The 17,460-nt window shown below is 39.9% G+C and overlaps 1 protein-coding gene across 1 annotated transcript in view; it reads left to right on the forward strand.

Annotated features, from left to right (window-relative positions):
* Positions 1-14,337: 14,337 nt before the first annotated feature.
* Positions 14,338-17,460, forward strand: part of B4GALT6 (beta-1,4-galactosyltransferase 6) — a 65,498-nt gene continuing 62,375 nt past the window's right edge. The window contains exon 1 of the mRNA XM_028525079.2: positions 14,338-14,942. Coding sequence (XP_028380880.1) covers positions 14,828-14,942 — 115 coding nt within the window. The 5' untranslated portion in view covers positions 14,338-14,827. The remainder of the gene's footprint in view (positions 14,943-17,460) is intronic.

The following is a 17,460-nucleotide window of genomic DNA, read 5'->3' on the forward strand; positions in this document are numbered from 1 at the left end:
ACCCCACCCACTGCACACTTACAGCTGGCACAACCTGATGGGGCAGCCCCAGCCATGAGGAAGTATGCATTAGAACTCACAGGATGTATGGGGGTGGGGTGGACTGTTACAGGTTGTGGAAGTGGGATTTAGGCCAAGATCATCTAATTCCTAAAGAATTTGGAGAGTATATTATGTGTGCATGTGTACAATGTGTTCAGGTAACTTTGAGCAGATCAGTATTTTTGGAAGCTATGTTTTTAAAGGAGTGTATTTGTTTCCTAGGGCTGCCATGACACATTACCACAAACTGAATGGTTAAAAAAAAAAAAAAGGTTTTCCCTCACAGTTCTGGAGGCCAGAAATCCAGAAGTTCAAAATCAAGGTATCAGCTGGGTTAGTTCTCCTTGTGGCTCTCAGGGAGTGTCCAATTCTATGCATAGCCTTTCCACTCCTGGTGACCGCTGGCACTCCTTGGCTTACAGACACCACTCAATCTCTGCCTCCGTTTTCACAACTCCTCCTCTATTATAAGCACACTTAACATTGGATATAGGGCTATGCAGACTATATTTCCAAAGACCAATTTTGCAAATAAAGTTACATTTACACAATCCGGGTAGACATTTTGGGGGGGCCGCCATTTAACCAACTATGAGGGGAGTCATGGTGAGACATTAGGTCACTTAACAGGCAGGAAGCTCCCATCTGATGCTGGGTGGTCACTGGCTTTACTTATATATAGCAGCTTATGGTTCACTGGTATCTAAATACTTGTCACTTATCTGGGGAGGTTTCCTCATTTTATACTTATTTGGTTTGGTTTCATTCTTAGTAAGCAATTGTTTTAGTCAGAGAAGCAGTTTCCATTTACATATTTCTTCTTCCTGAAAGATGGAAAGTCCTTCAGTTCTTGCTGATTACTCTTTGAGTTTGAGCTTACATTTTCTATTTGCCTAGAACTTGTTTTAAGTTTATGCCATCCTAGAGACATTATTTCCCTACTTATTAGTTCTTGTTAATTGGTTTCCTTGTAAGTATTAAAACCTTCCTATCACTGATGAGTTCTCTTTGTCCTTCTGTGTTGCAAACTAACATGTGGTATCTGGTGCACCTCAGATGAGAAAGGTCACAATGGATGGATATTTGTAGCCTATAGAATGCTCATTGTCACATATCCGAGTTCCCAGGGGTTTTAAAACTAGAATAAAGAGAAGGCTCCTCTTCTGAAATGGGGTTAATCATAAAATGGAATAAATTGATCTCTTACGTTATTAAACAATGTTAGAGGCTAAAGTTGCTGTAGATTAATGTAATCTAGTTTATACATTTTACAGACAATGAAACTAATGCATGAGAGATTGTCTCAGTAAAATCACAGAGCTCGGGAGTGAAAGAGAACTGGAATCTAGTGCTTGCCTCATTTACTTTTTCTGCGTACACAGGCGGCAGCTGTGAAAATGGAATACGCAGGTGGACATCCCAATGCAATGAGGTTGTCTGGAATGACAGACCTGGTCGCACCCCTTTTCAGTCATTTATTCCAAAATATGAGAATGGCTTCTCTCCAACATTACTACAATAATTTTGCATCTTTCTAATGAACTATATTAGTTGCATAAATAAGTTCTTTGCTTTTTTGACAATACTAGTTTCTTTCCTTTTGCCAGTATCTCTTGCCAATATCTGCTGCTAAACTCCTCTCTTGTCCTACCTTCCATCAGCTCTTTATTTTCTCCAAAAATCTATCCAATCTGTTCCTATTTGTCCGTCCTTCCATGGCCTAATTGGGAAGGTCAGAGTTTGAGGGAGAAACAAGGAAGAATGGTGGAAAGGGATAAAGTTAGAAAGAGAAAAATAAGATTCTTTTTAACTTTCTATTTTTTTCTGACTTCAGATGCCAATTCTACAATGTTGCATAAAGAAAAAAACCTCAGAAAGACACTAAACTTTCATCAACAGGAAAGCTGTTAACTAAGTGGTTCTAATCGTTTGATCTGGATCAGAATCTTCTGTGAACACTCTTAAAAATATGGGTATCTGAGACCCACACTAGACCTTTGGAATCTAAGTAGGTGTAAACTGGACAGTGGCAGTAGAATAATTGCTACACTTCATAGAAGATCCCAATGTAAACTGAAATCTGCTAATTAATGCATTAAATGACTTTATGATAAAGCCATGTGAATGAATACTATACAGCTATCAAAAAACATAATGTAGAGCCATATGAACTGACGTTGACTCATGCCCAGAATATGTTGAATACAAAGGTCAAGTTGAAGAATGATGAGGTTACGATGACACTTGCTCTCTAACACAGCTGGTCTATGTAATATGATACACAGCATCTATAATCTGAACGAGCAGAGTGCTGGTGCTCCACAGTGGTGTTAGACTTCAAATTTCTGCTCAATATATTTGTCTTGAAATTTTTACAATGAGTCTATTATGAACCATGCATAATTTGGGGAAATATTAAAATAAACTGCTTAGAAACTTCTGTTCTTAAATGACAATGTGAGGGAAGCTTTTGGGAAGGATTCCATTAATTAATACCATTTTTAAAAATTTACCACTGTAAAAAATGTTTTATTCATCTCTTTCCTGAGCTTACTCTTTTCAAACATTCTAAATCACAGATAGTAGCACATCTTTAATTTATCTTGTAAATTAACCTTCTATCTAGAACAGGGAAGAATACAAAATTCTCTGTCCACATTTTTCATTGTGGCAAAAGCTGAAACTCTTAATGAGGTCAGTTTATCAGCTTCTATGAGGGGAAAAGAAATAAAATGATAATCTTTCAAGTGTGGGGCATGGGCACTAGTGAAATATTTTACTATGTACTAACACTATAGTATCTTGCGTTATCAGTGCATATTTTATTGAAGAGGCAGACATAGATTCTGTTTCCCTAGAAGGCATTAAATGTTAAAAAGAATACATTTAAGAATTAATAAACCTACCATTTCTCATAGACAGGGGTATAAGCTAATTATTTTAGGTCATTGCATAAAAAGTTCAGGAAAAGTTGACTTTCATATTTTTATTTGCAAGGTACGTGGTTTCCCTTCGCTGTGTGGCCACTCCTATGAGGACAGAAAAAGCACAGACTAGTAGGCTTATTTACATTTCTCTGCGCTGTTTCCTTCTGCCTTTTATCCACGTCCCCCATACATACCAGGGCCACATGGGTAAATGTTTGTTCAAGGTGAGTGTTTATGAATAAGCAACTCTTGCAACTTAGTTACGTCAACACGGACCATGTTTTGGAGTTCTCTGAGCACACTCGGCAAGCTTCTCTCACGGAGGTCGCGTAGTTCTCAGAGTTGTCACATGGTATCGCTGCGCCATGGCTTCCCATCGGGTTTGTGTAAGCACTTTCAACCCTTTTCACTGACCCCGAAACAGGCTTCCGCATGTTGTTATTGGTGACTAACATTAATATTTTCTAGACAACATTAAATTCAGGCATAGGAATATGGAAATACAGAGATTCCTTAGGTGTTACATAAGGTTCTTTATAGTAATTGGTTTATTTGTAAGATATATGTCCCAATATTATACATGCTTTAATATATATACATATATACACATTTATACACACATATCTGTGTTTATTACTTCTGTAAATAATGTTACTTTTGTCTTATAGAGCATGAAACTTAATAAAGTCTAGTATTTATTGAGCATTTACTACATACTAGGTATATTGTCTCATTTAACCATGGCAACTACCTATCTAAATATGATATTCAAGAAGCTAAAAACATGATTCTCATTCCAATATCTAGTGAACACATGCTAAAGATTTGTTGACTCATTAATGAGTGAACCTACCTGATTATAAAGCTGCTCAAAGAGTATTTTGAGGAACTGGGAACTAATGGCATTTAAGAGGAATGTTAGAAGAAGAGTAGTCTGACAGGCCATGAAAAACACATTCTTTGAGGCTCTCTTTTCCACTGGACAGAAATTACTTGAAGTTCCACTGTATCTACTACCTTCAAGTTAGCATGTGACGCCACAGAGTCTAAGGTCTTAATTCATGTACAAATCATACAAAAAAGCCTGCACGAGACTCAGGCAAGGGAACGTCACCTATAAATGTCTAACCACTATGCTGTACACCTGAAGCTAATATAATGCTGGATGTCAAGTGTAATCGAAAAATTAAAAAAAGTTTTTAAAGAGGAATGTTCCCGATGAGATGAACTGATCCGCGCGTGGGCTGGTGACACAACACCCGGGAAGACACAGACAGCACCTGCTGCCGGCTCTGGGCCTCCCAGCCAGTCTTAGGTAATGTGTTTTAACACAGCCTGTTGTGTAAATACTTTTATTATCCTCTTTAATTTGGTGGAGTTAAGAAAATAAATCAGATATAAATCTGCTAAAGCAAATATATTCTGTAGGGTCAGCTCTACAGAATCCCATGTATATCCCATGTATAAATTGAGAACAGCTATATTCACGTCGTTTCGTATTTATTACCCGGCTTTTGTCTCATTTGTTTTGTGTGACTGATTTGGCATTGTACTGTTTCTGTGACTTTTAAGTGACAGGCTTTGCCAAAATCTTTAGGTAGGTATACAGAATATTAATATATAGTTCCAGCTATAAAGATTTAAGTTTGTATGCCTATGTGCATTTCTCTGTATGTCTCTCTCAAATTGTAAATTAATTACTAATCATGTGACACTTTTCACTTCCCCGAAGCTCTGGGTCAGGAAACCCAGGTGATTGTTGTATGTATTGTACAAATGAGGTCACTGAAGGTTGCTTAACTTTGACATGAAGAACTCTTCCATGGCCATTGTCTGCATTGTGAATTAACCAATTGCTTAATTCACAGATATGTATTATTGTTCAGTAGACAGCAAAAACCTCCACATTATGTATTCAAAAGATACAACCCATTGTCACTCTTATAAAAAAAATTCAAATATCTACTTACGATACTTTACATGTTTGGGAAAAGGCAAAACAAAAACTCTCTGAGGATAGATACAGGCCTTTGTTTTTTTAATACAAAAAGATCACTTATACTCTTCTAAAAGATCTTAGTTCAGCTTGACCATTCTAATATTTCCATCTATCTTGAAGCCCTTGAGGTTCTTCAGGTTAGAAATTAACTACAAAATTATTATTATTTGTATTTTATATTCTGACTTGTCACTTACTGCAAAACGTGTAGGACCAGGTTTCCATATTCACTTTTTGTTGTCATTGATGTTTTTGCTGAAAATAGAGATAACAAAGGAGGGTTAAAATCCTAGGCCTGGAAACATGATTTATTGTGATTAAAAAAAAAAGTCTGTTAGCCTCTTCAGAATCATACAGCACTGGCAATCAACTCCCAGAATAATATTTAAACCTCTTAACTGTGCTTATATGCAAAGTAGTTGAGCTCAGAGCTTTACATATTTCTCTGTATGAATTCTTCGACATTTGTGGAATACCTGAGTCATGTCTGTCCTAGAATACACCTCTGTGGCCCTCCTCTAGCTCTGTATATATACCCCACAGCTCCCCAGGCATCCTCCGTGCTCTGGGTATTTAGGCTCACTCTCTTCTCAATACTGGCTTGATACCTGACCTCGGATCTAGAGAAAATCAGTTTTCTCCTGCATCACTGAACACTTCCTCAGCGCTTATATTTTCCCAAGTCAGAGTCTGTCCTAATTTCTGGTTTAGGAGGCAATGTGTTTTTGTGTCTGTGCAACTTTAATCCTTCTTTCTTCCAACTCCTAAAATAGTCTAAGCAGGAAACAGAGTCTATTCCTTTAATCCCTCCCACCTACCCTAACTAACTACAAGACAGAGAAGGAAGAGGAGAAGAATACCAAACTGAGTATTAGAGAGCCTGTTCTTAGAATTGTGTCATTCTTGTTGTTTTTAAAATTTTTTTCTCCTCAAGTCTCAACTTCTCTGCATTTTCCAGGAGCTTTGGGTCTTCCCTCAAATTTTTCACTTCACCCCACTTTATAACTATCCCTGGGTTTCTTCATTCTCTTCAAATTATACTTAACAGAGATTTAAGTTTCTTTCTTTTTTCTCTCTCCCCTGCTTCTCAGACCTCAAGCAAAATTTTCAACTGCGTTGATGTAATTTCTTTACCCAGTCCTTAATATTGGCAGTTAGGTCGTTTCCAGTTTTCCTGTTTATAACATTGCTGCCAACTTATATTCTTGAATTTATGTCTTTGCACACATGCACGAATAGAATTGTAGACCATTTTTTTAAAATAGTAATTGCTGTACCAAAAATTATAAGCATTTCAACTATTAATGAATCCTGACAGTTGCCCCTTGAGAAGTTTGTATTAGTTTCTATTGCCACTGATAGTATCTTGCCAATACAGTTTATTCTTTGCCAAACCAACAAGTGGAAGATTGTATCCCTTTGCCATTTTAAAATTTGTGAGTTAAGCCCTGGCTAGTGTGGTTCAGTTGGTTGGAGGGTTGTTCTATGAACCCGAAGGTCCCAGTTTGAATTCCTGGTCAGGGCACATGCCTGTTTCTCTCCCTCTCTCCCTCCCTTCCCCTGTAAAATCAGTAAGCATGTCCTTGGGAAAGATAAAAAAAAAGAAATAAAAATTGTAAGTTAAAGTTTAAGAACTTTCTATTTATTTTAAATAATTTTCTCTGAGAATTCCCTTTCCCTATATTGCTCGTTGGTAAGTATTTTTAAAATATATGTTAAGGCTATTAATTAATCCTTTGTTTCTTTTATACATTTGAAATATTTTCAGATTGTCAGTGGTTTTTGGCTTTCCTTATGGAACACTCCCAATGAAGAAAGTTTAAATTTTGTTTAGTAACATTTCTCAATCATTTCTTTTAATGTCTTTGTTAGAAAGAACTGCCTCATCCTGAGACAATCAAAAGATTCACCTTGATTTCTTCTAGTGTTTTTACAGTTTTACTTTTTATATTTTTATGTTTAAAACTCTGAACTCTCTGGAAATTCTTAAGGTAAAATTAAGTGAATCTAGTTTCTTTCAGATGTTTCTATTATTCCTTTTCTACTTAATGACAACTCATGTCCATTGTTCATGACTTGAAAATGACATTTTTATACATATTAAATTTCCATAATCATTTGAGTCTGATTCTAAATTTCTATTCTGTTGAATTGTTTTGCTAGTCTAATTTATTAATTGTAATAGTCTATGTTATACTGTTATATAAATTATTCCTGATATACCAGTTGCTTAAACTAAGGTTCATTTCTTGCTCAGATTCAACGTCACTGTGGGTTGGCAGGTTCAGGTGGGTGCATGGGAGGGTCTTTGCTTCACATGGTCACTCACAGATAAAGGCTGATTGAGGTGCCACCACCTTATGACACCAAAGATAATCTTAGTGTCTGAGATATGATCAGCTTAGTTCTGTCAGCACTTCGAAAAAAGCATATATACATATTAAAAGCAACAGCAACGACTTTTTAAAAAGCAATTTAATGGGGTTTAAAATGATTAAAGTAAAATAAAAAGCATTGCATGGTAAATGGAATGGAGGTTGTTTATAGATAAGTTAAATTGTTTTAGATCTTTGGTTGAGAAAGAAAAAAATTGATAATTTTAGAATTATCAATTTTTTACTATGCATGTTAAAAATTTAAGGATATTCAATAACATGATAGAAATAGAATGCAGAAAACAGTAAAAGGAGGGAAGGTAATGAAATAAAACTTGGTTAGTCAAATGCAAGAAGTGGTAGGAAGAAAAGAAGCCAAAAATATATGTAATGAATAGAGATGCTCTTTCTTTTTAGTTTTTTCAATTATATTTCTTAAATTCTTTTCTGTTGAGTTTATTCTGTGTTCTGCTTCAGCAATACCAAATGAGCATGTTATGAATTTTGTTGCCTGTCTTCTGTATCTATTTTTCTCTATTATTTTACTATGCTCAGTTTTCTTTTTCTTTTTTAAAGATTTTATTTATTTATTTTTAGAGAGAGGGGGAGGGAGGGAGAAAGGGAGGAAGTCAACCATCAATCAGTTGCCTCTCTCATGCCCCCAACTGGGGACCTGACCCGCAACCCAGGCATATGTATGCCCTGACCAGGAACTGAACTGACAACCTTTTGGTTTGTGGGACAATGCCCAACCCACTGAGCCACAGCAGTCAGGGATCACTATGCTCAGTTTTCTTAAGCCTGTTATCTCACATCTCTGATTATGTTTTCAGCAATATCTGCTATTCTTTTATTTCTGCTCTCCACATGGACATGATTTGTGTGATAGTATTTTTCTTTTTCATCCTTCTGAGCTCTGCCAGTTAATTTTGTGTCTGCTTCATTGAGCTCTTGCTTCTGTGTCTGTGTGTGTGTGTGTATAAAACCTCCATATCCCAGAGAAGTATGTCTTTGTGCATGTATAAAAATTCTTTTGAATTAAAAAAAAATCTGTGTTGATTCCTTGTATAATCATTACGGTATGTAGTTGTTATCTACCTGTCTTATGTCATGTTCTTTTTTTAAAAATGTGGGTTCCTTCTTGGTTATATCAGTATTTTGTTTTATTTTTAAATTTTTAATTACAATTGACATTCAATATTATATTAGTTTCAGGTATACAGCAAGGTGATTAGACATTTATACAACTTACAAAGTGATTTTCCCAATAAGTTTAGTATCCACTTGACACCATACATAAGTTATTAGAATATTATTATGTGCCATATACTGTACTTTATAGCCCCGTGACTATTTTGTAACTGCCAATTTGTACTTCTTCATCCCTTCACCTTTTTCACACAGTGCCTCGAGACCCCTGCCCATCAGTTTGTTCTCTGTCTCTATGACTCTGTTTGTGTTCTGATTATTTCTGTTTTGGACAGAGTTATTCCCAGTCTAGTAGCAGTAGGGTCCAGGGAGTGTACCCGCAGAACAGCTGCCTTACAAGGTATTGCCAATGGATACTCTCTTACCACTTTGCTCTCTGGCATAACTGTCATCCAGGCTAGGGGAAGCTGTACTGGCTTTTCATGCATCTCCATATGATGTAATATCCAGTATGTCTATCTCTGGCTCAGTGTCACAACCTTTGGGCTTATAAAACACTGGCAGCTCAGGGCACTATGTCATGCAAGGTGTTGCCTTCACATGATGTTAAACACATTGATAGACCACTTTTTGGAGAAATTTAACACTGGCAAAAGGTGAGAGAGGCTGTCTAGGAGTGAGAGAGGCTGTCCAGGTGGCCTAGGTGTCGCCTCTCCTTCCGAAGGAGGTGGAGACTGTTTTGCCCCGTGGGGGTCCACCCCCTCAGAGACCTGTGCTCTGACACCCATCCCAGAAATGCTCTTCCAGCCTTCTCCCTGACTGGAGGACAATACTCCAAGGCTTTCTTCATATAAAACTGTTCAGGGTTTTAGGCATATTCTGGCCACCACTGAAGATTTTTCTTGGGCTCCTTGTTATTTTCAGTTGACTGCAGGGAGGAGCAGTGGCAGAACTGTTTTCATGTCATGGGTTTAAATTGGAAGCCTCCTTCTGCCAGCCTAGGCTTTAATACAGATTTACTTCTGCTACACGTATAATACTTTCATTGTTTTAGCCCCTTTTCTCTGTCAGTGGAGAAGGGCTTAAGTCACCCTCCACCTTATTTTAATGAGACATGTTACATATTATTAATATTCCCTCTCCACTATATAGCGTGGTTCTTAAGGATTGCCCCACGTAAGAAAGACTCCTAGGAGATACTGTTATTTTATAAATGGGGTCGGGAACTCAATAAAAAATGTTTAAAATTAAATGTCTGTTAATCACTGAACTTCATATTCATAAAATGATTATGTTATTAACAATTTAATGACATATGGGGCCTGGGTTTGACTGGTCTGTGAAATGTGGATGGTAAAATTTATTTCAGCTGTTTTGTACCTTCAGTCATATGGTTACACACATTATTTTGGTAAAGTGGGATTTTAGGTTAAGCAGTTTTCATCATACAGCAGAAACAGAAAAAAATTGTATTTAAATAACGTGTTTTAGGAAAACTTACCTAAATCGACTATAACTCAGTAATAACTGCCAGTTGCTGCAAATACCCTGCAGGATTCTTTCGATCTGTGTCAAGCAATAAGTTGTTTTTTTCTTCTTTTTAACAGAGCTATGTGTATCAGTAAGAAAGTTCTCTCTCAGACTTATCCAGGACTAGCTCTGTTTAGAATTCAAGGCAGCTCTAGGAGTGTGGGTATTGTTTTGTCTGTTCAGTAGCCAGGTTTATGGACCTTCTCTCTAGGCCCGTGTGGTCCAGCTGGTATGCAGATGCCTGAGGGGCCTGTGCATCTGGGTTGCACATGTTCTGAAACTTTCATTTCCCTCAGCCTTCAGACAGGCGGCGTGGGGCCTGGGCAGTGAAGCCTTGCATAGGTAGACAGGCAGCCTCCTCTGTTTAACCTGGGGGTGGTGGAGGGGAAGGGGCTTTGACAGCATCTTTTCCCCTGCAAGGTACAAGGCACAAGGCACTATGGCTTTGTATGTGACATGACCACTGTTTCGATCTCCTATCTTTGCTTTGCATTGTTTGCTCTCCTACACTCTAACCTCATAGTTACCCGAACAGATTCACATTCCCTCTGCCACTGGGCAGTTTTCTTTTTCCAGGTTGCCTAAGGGCCTGTCAGGGGCTATGGCCTGGCAGCTCAGATTCCCATTAAGGCAAAACTAGCAATTTGCTGAATAAACCTAGCATTAAGCTGAGAAAAAGAATGGGAAAGCAAACACAATCTATTAATTTTCTTATTTTGGACTTTATTTAAGAGAGGAGTTTGTATCACAACAAAATCATGGAATATATATTCCATTTTATGAACCATGCCAATGTCTGACTTTTATGCAATCTACATTCCAATTATATAACTGTCTAAGCATAATCCATCCACCTAACAATTTTCTTTAACTGAATCTCAGATGCTGAGACATGTATTTAAATATATAAATTACTATATTTAATCAGTTATTGTAATATAGAGGTCCAAACCTCAGCTACTATAATAGCGAGATTTTAGGTGCTATTTTCTTTCTAAATTCACAGGAAAAAAACTTATTGATTTTTATTTTACCAAAGTTGGCAGCAAATCAAAAACACTTAAAGGATATTGTCTATCCTCATTCAGTTAGCACAAACCAAGTAAAATGTCAACCATCCAATTAAACACTAAAAAATACAGTTTTCTTTTTTGTTATAATGGAAATCTCAGTTAATGTATGTCTGATTAATACAAATAGAAAACCATTAGTTATAACTTAATTTATTCACCTTAATATCCAAATTTTTAAGAGCATGGGGTCTCTAGTGGGCAGAAAATAATAAAGGGAATACTTGGTGATAATAAATGTAGAACAAAGCAGTTAAGTGAAAATTACTTGTGACTATTATTTATATCTTACTATTATAAGTTTACAGTCTTTTTGACATCATAAAATTAAACTTAGTAGCTTTCTGCAACATCACTGTTGTGGGCCTTACCTGGCTCCTGAGAAAGTATCAGTAGATAATCTTAAAAAGGTTTGCAAAGCAATTCTTGGATTTGCAAGTCCAAGAAATGCTCTGCCTCACTTCTTCTTCTTCTTTGTACCTCATTTACAAATGAGGTGAGATCCTGAAGCATCCCTCAGACTATTAGAGACAGAGCCTTCCTGGGTGGTGCAGTAGGAAGTTTGGTTTTTTAAACAGGAAGAGGCCAGCATCACTATTACTGTTGGCAGAGTCGTCTAAGGAAGAGAGATAAAAAATAAATTTAACAATTATTCAAATAGTGTTTACTAGGTACCAGGCTCTTCTAAGGTCTTTAGAGGCATTAACTCATTTAATTTCATCCCCACAAGAACCCTAATAGTACCACGATTATCTTCTTTAGCTGATGAGGAAATAGAAGCATAGGGAGCTTAAGTAACCTTTGAGGTTACTTGACCAGAGAGCAGCTAAGATTCAACCCCAGGCTGCCTGGCTCCAGAGGATTGGCTGCCTGTCTGTGTAGCTGGTGATAAACAATGCTAACCTGTGCACTGACTGAGCTGGTTTTCCTGTACGGGCTTTACACCAGGGAGAACTGATCACTCTCAACGAGTACTGTGGTGAACTTGGGAGACATACCAAGGGCAGTCACCTATGCCGGCTAGGTACGTCAATACATGGACTTCAGATTTTTAAAATAAAGTTAATCATCAATTTCTAAGATATTAATACTTCCATTTTAGTTTTATTGTATACTTTCCTTTTAAAAAGCCAACCTTGCTTGTGGAGAATCACTCATCACTAGACCAGCAGGGACGTAGTAACCTTGTAGACAACCAGCTGAACTGGTGCAAATACAGTGGTGAAAAGTCAGCAGGGCCAGAGAAGGCAACACCAAAATTTTGCCTCCTCACCATTCATGGATTTCTTTTACTTGCATAGGGTTTTTGTTTTGTTTTGTTTTGTTTTTTACAAGTCAGTTTTACCTTTTATCTAATACTGTACGTTGCTCCAATTTGTGTTTTAGATTTCTGGTAAGCAGCTAAAAATGTTACAAAATAGTGTCATTGCCTTTCACATTAATTATCAAATTAGCTAGAGAAGTTGAGTAACTTGTAAGTACTCCAAAAAGCTAATACTGAAAAATGAATTTGAACTTGGTGATTCCATCTAGTCAACTGTCAAAGGGGTAAAAGGGAAACTTATGTGCCGGACTCGAGCATTTTACACAGTTATCCGGCTTAATTCCACAGCCTTGCAAGGTGGTATCACACCCACCATTTGAGGGCTGAGAAGAGAGACCAGCGGAGGGTAATAGCTTGCCATATGTTTCACAGTCAAGAAAAGGCCTTATTGTAATTACAAACTTAGGTGTTTCCAGCTCCACATAGCAAAGCACTAAGAGACCATCTAAGGCATGGGTATTTTGCTAAGAAGATACCATATTTCTTGGCAATCAAAATGTGCTTTTTCACTTGGTTTGAAGCAAAACAAATTTGCTTCAATACCACTGCATCTAGAAATACCGGGCAAATAATGGCAGTAGGGGGCATCCATCCACTTCCCACGTGATTAGTTGGAAAAACCCTCCCACAAATACCTGCACCCACATCTTGGAAAAAATATGGTATAGCTAAGGATCCAGCCTAATTTAGCTAGCAAGAAGCAGCAGCTTTTGAACAATGGGTAGGCCACAGCCTAGGAGGTGAGTTAAAACAATTTACCCATTGAAGCTGGTTGGTGCTGCCGCCCTCACAGGCCTATCGGCTGCACAGGAGTCCTTTCTGGCCACTTGAATGGATATACAGTAGTTGCAGTAGGACTACCTGGTGCTCGCCTTCAGATGGGAAGGCAAGTCCTATTATCAGGGATATACAGAGATCCATATCACATCCTAACAGCACGTTTTCATAGGAAGTGCTGCATGGGAGGTTTCATTCATCCAGGACGGGGAAAACAACACCTGGTTCCCTGAGCGCATATTTTGGGAGGAAATTACCCCAGTGAAGTCACCTCCTGCAGACACCCCTTTCCCTTCCCGCACATTATCCTTCATTATTGATCCCAGGGTGGAACATTCCCGAGGCTCAAGACCCGGCCCTCAGCCGCAGGCTGCTAGGCAAGCGCTGAGGTCCCCAGGAAAGCGGGGGCGACGGTGACGCAAGAGGTGGTGGGGGCCCAGGTCCTGGCGCTGAGCGAGGAAGCCGGTTTTCCCGCGGGCCTGGCCAATCAGGAGGCGCGGCGTTTCGGGAGCCAGGAGTGTAGCTGGTGGGCGGGGGCCCCTAGGTTTCCTCGGGTGCGGGCGCAGGGCCGCCTGCAGTTCTCCGCGAAGGCACGAAGCCCCCTGGGGTCTTAGGGCGCATTCGCCGGTCCCACTTTTCCTCCGCGGCTTCCCCGCCCCTTCAGAGCTGCTGCCTGGCGATCCAGACACCGCTCCGACGGCGCCCGGCCTCCTCCTCATCGGGCACCTCGCTGCTGCCCGCAGTGCGAGTCGCCGGGCGGTTCTTCGCCCGGGGTCCGCGGGCCGTGCGGGGGCGGTGCCGGCGGGGGCGCTTCACCCGGGCCGGCGGCGGTAATGCTGCTGCGGTTGCCGCCTTTGCGGCCGTGTGGACAGCTGGCAGTGGCAGCAGCCGGAGCCGAAACCGGAACCGGAGCGCGCTCGTCGCCGACCCGGACGCCGCCTTCGCCCGCGTTGGGTTTCCGCGGCCGCCGCGGGGCGCCGGGGCCCGGTGCGGCATGAGGAGGAGGCTGCACGCCCGCGAGCGCCCAGCTCCTCGGCCCCCAGGGCCCCCGCAGGCCCCAGCGTGCGGCGCACCCCGGCTGCGGCCCCGGCGCCCGCGCTAGCCCGGCGCAGGCACCAGACGCCCCGGTCCGGAGGAGGAGGAGGCGGCGGCGGCGGCGGCCCAGGCCTGCCGAGCGCAGGCGGCCCAGATTTTGAGCGCGTTCTGGACTCCGGGACGCCGCGGACGGAGCCGCCGGGGAGCCCGGGAGTGCTGCAGTTTGCTGCCCCTCTCCGCAGGGGTGCCGCGGTGCGCAGCCCGCCCATCTTCCCACCTGGGCTCCTTCCTCCCATCCTTGCCTGGCGGATAAAACGCGCGTCCTTGGCCTCCGCAGGTCCTTGCGTCCCCTATCCCCCGTCCAGCCCTTCCCCGCAGTCCTCCGGCGCTTTCCTCCCCCGGCTCTGGGACCTCTCATTCATTCCGTCCGCTCCCTCCCTTTCCTCCTTCCCTCTCCGTTCCTCTCCCCTAGAACCTCCCCGCGCTGACCCCGTTGCGGTCTCGGGGTTCTCAGCCCATTCATGGAAGTTTAGGGCCTGGACGGTGCCCACAAGTCCGGCCGGAGAGCGCAGCCGGAGCTGCTGTGCGGGAAGAGGAAGATGTCGGTGCTCAGGCGGATAATGCGGGTCTCCAATCGCTCTCTCCTCGCCTTCATCTTCTTCTTCTCCCTGTCCTCATCTTGTCTCTACTTCATCTATGTGGCTCCGGGCATCGGTAAGCACCGAGACACACCCTCTCTTCCCACGGTCACACTGGAGGAAACGCAGGATGTTACTTAGGGGATTTGGAAGCTGTATAAACAGAGACCCGGCAAAAAGCGTTTATTTGAAATGTTATTTCAGACGTGTCAAATAAACTGCTCCGGGGCATGGCTTTGGGATGTGAGTGTTGTAAATGCACGTTTAAATCACTTAAAGACTGCATCAAATGGACACAGCAAAATTAGGTGTAATGGCCCCGGATGCCCCGGCCGCTTTCTTGAGTATTCATGACAGCTTTATCCATTCAACATCAAGTCTTTAATCTTAAACTCAGATGTAATAACTGGCTGTAAAAATATGATGGAGAAACCAAGAGCAGGAAATGTGATTGAGTTCAAGAATGTACGTATTCTAGTGTTCTAGGTCACGTTATAAGAATGGGGTCAGTGAATATTTGTGCCATCCTTCAGAAATTTTTAGGTGATGAAGTTGTTTTTTAAAAACAGTGCTGCGTTATTTAGTCTGCTTGGGTCTGTTTTGCAAGGATAGTGGCCTTCCCTACCTGTTAGGATGACTTCTGAGACAAAATAATAATTAAAGTAATAAAGATGTAAGATAGTTTGTGGTTTAACATTTTAAACCGCTCATCATTTTTAGCCTTTGGGCTAAAATACACTTTTGTATAATCTGTTTGAGTTGGCTTCTTAATTAAATGTCCTACTTCCTCAGCCCCCTTTGATTGAGAAGGTGCCAGTGTGGCATTCCAATGATTGAGAAATAGCAACTTCATATGGATATTAAAATACACTGTATTTCCAAAACTTTTCTGAGTTTTTCCTCGTTATTATGTATTTAGTGTTAAATTACTTAGTCACAGTGTCATTGCCTATCATTTCTTATTAGACACTAGTAGTCTTTTAAGCCAGTGTCATTTCTCCCTTTGAGCTAAAAATATATGGCCTCTTACAGAGTGAAAACACCTGCAGAATTTTGAGATGCGGTTGTTATCAGGGCATTGTCTGGTGGGGTTATAGATTACTGTAGTGAATTGTGGGGGTAGGGGGAGAAGCAAACCTCATTGAGACCATTTAATTTCCTGAAATTTTTTCTAATGAAATACTTTATTGACTCTTGAACAAGAGGGGTGACATTTAAATTTATTTCAATAGTTCTCAAAGTAAAAATATGCAATCAATTAATTTTTTATATTTTTTATTAAAGTACAGTTAAAATACAATATTATATTGGTTTCAGGTGTACAGCTTGACTTTTTCTTGGTTGAATTTTTGGATTCAAGTAAGATGTATAAGCGCATGTGATGCTTGGAAAGACATAAATGGTTGAAACCTTTATGTATCCCAAAATAGAAGTGTGAGGTTAAAGTTGGGAGAGGTATGAATATTTTAACGTATTATTTCCCTATAATGTAGCTTTTTTTCTTTAGGCTAAATAAAACATTCCTTGAAGCCTGTAGTAGAAATGACTGATAGCTTAGTGTATTTAAGAGTAAATATTCAGTGAGCTTTTCTTAAAAATCCTCTGCCATTTTGGAAGTCTTAAAACTTAACTCCTCATTCTACAGCAATTTTCATTTTCTCATGTAGCACTTTAAAGATTGGACATCTTTAGGAGATGTTATTTCATTAGACATTTAACTGATTTTGGAGAAAAAGGTTTTTTTACAATTAGATAACCATTTTCTTATTTTCTTGGTATTTTGAGTAACATGGTAAAGTTATGTTACTCAAAAAGCTAACCAAAGGGAATTAGAATCCCAGCTGGTATTTGATAGTCATTTAAAAAAAATCTTTACCTGAGGGTATGTTTGTTGATTTTAGAGAGAGTGGAGTTGAAATGGGGAGAGAGAGAAAGCATCAATATGAGAGGGAAACACTGATTGGTTGCCTCCTGTACACACCCCCACTTGGAATTGAACCCACAACCTAGGTATGAGCCCTGAATGGGAATTGAACCTTCATCCTTTTGGTGTACAGGACAACACTCCAACCAGCTGAGCCAACTGGGGCCAGGGCAATAGTCTTCCATTTTTTGTTAGTGCATTAGTGTTATCTATAGATTCTTAAAATTCAATTGATGTGAAATACTGACACATTTTTCTCATTTATGCTTAATGTTTGCCATAGCACAATCATTGATATGTCATAAAATATTGGCAATTTTCTTAGGTTCACAGACTTTAAAATACTGTTTTGATGGATCTTAATAACATTTAAAAAATTAGAACCAATAAGAATGAAAAGCAAAACTTACAATGTTCTATCAGTTTGTTAAATAGAATCTATTTTCTAAACCTAGTATTATTTAGCAGGAAAAAAAAGAGCTTCCTTATTTATCTTTTAAGTTCTGGGAAACAGTTTTCCAGAATTCACATTTTTGCTTGAAAGTTTGACTTGAATCATTGGCAACAAATAATGTCAGTTTTTCTCAACATGTCCGGCTCACTTTGTTCATTTTTGGGAAAATGCAGGTCAAATCCAGAAGTCTAAACAACCATCGTTTGCCAGTTGTTC

Source organism: Phyllostomus discolor, chromosome 9, assembly GCF_004126475.2.
Source record: "Phyllostomus discolor isolate MPI-MPIP mPhyDis1 chromosome 9, mPhyDis1.pri.v3, whole genome shotgun sequence".
Lineage (NCBI taxonomy): Eukaryota > Metazoa > Chordata > Mammalia > Chiroptera > Phyllostomidae > Phyllostomus > Phyllostomus discolor.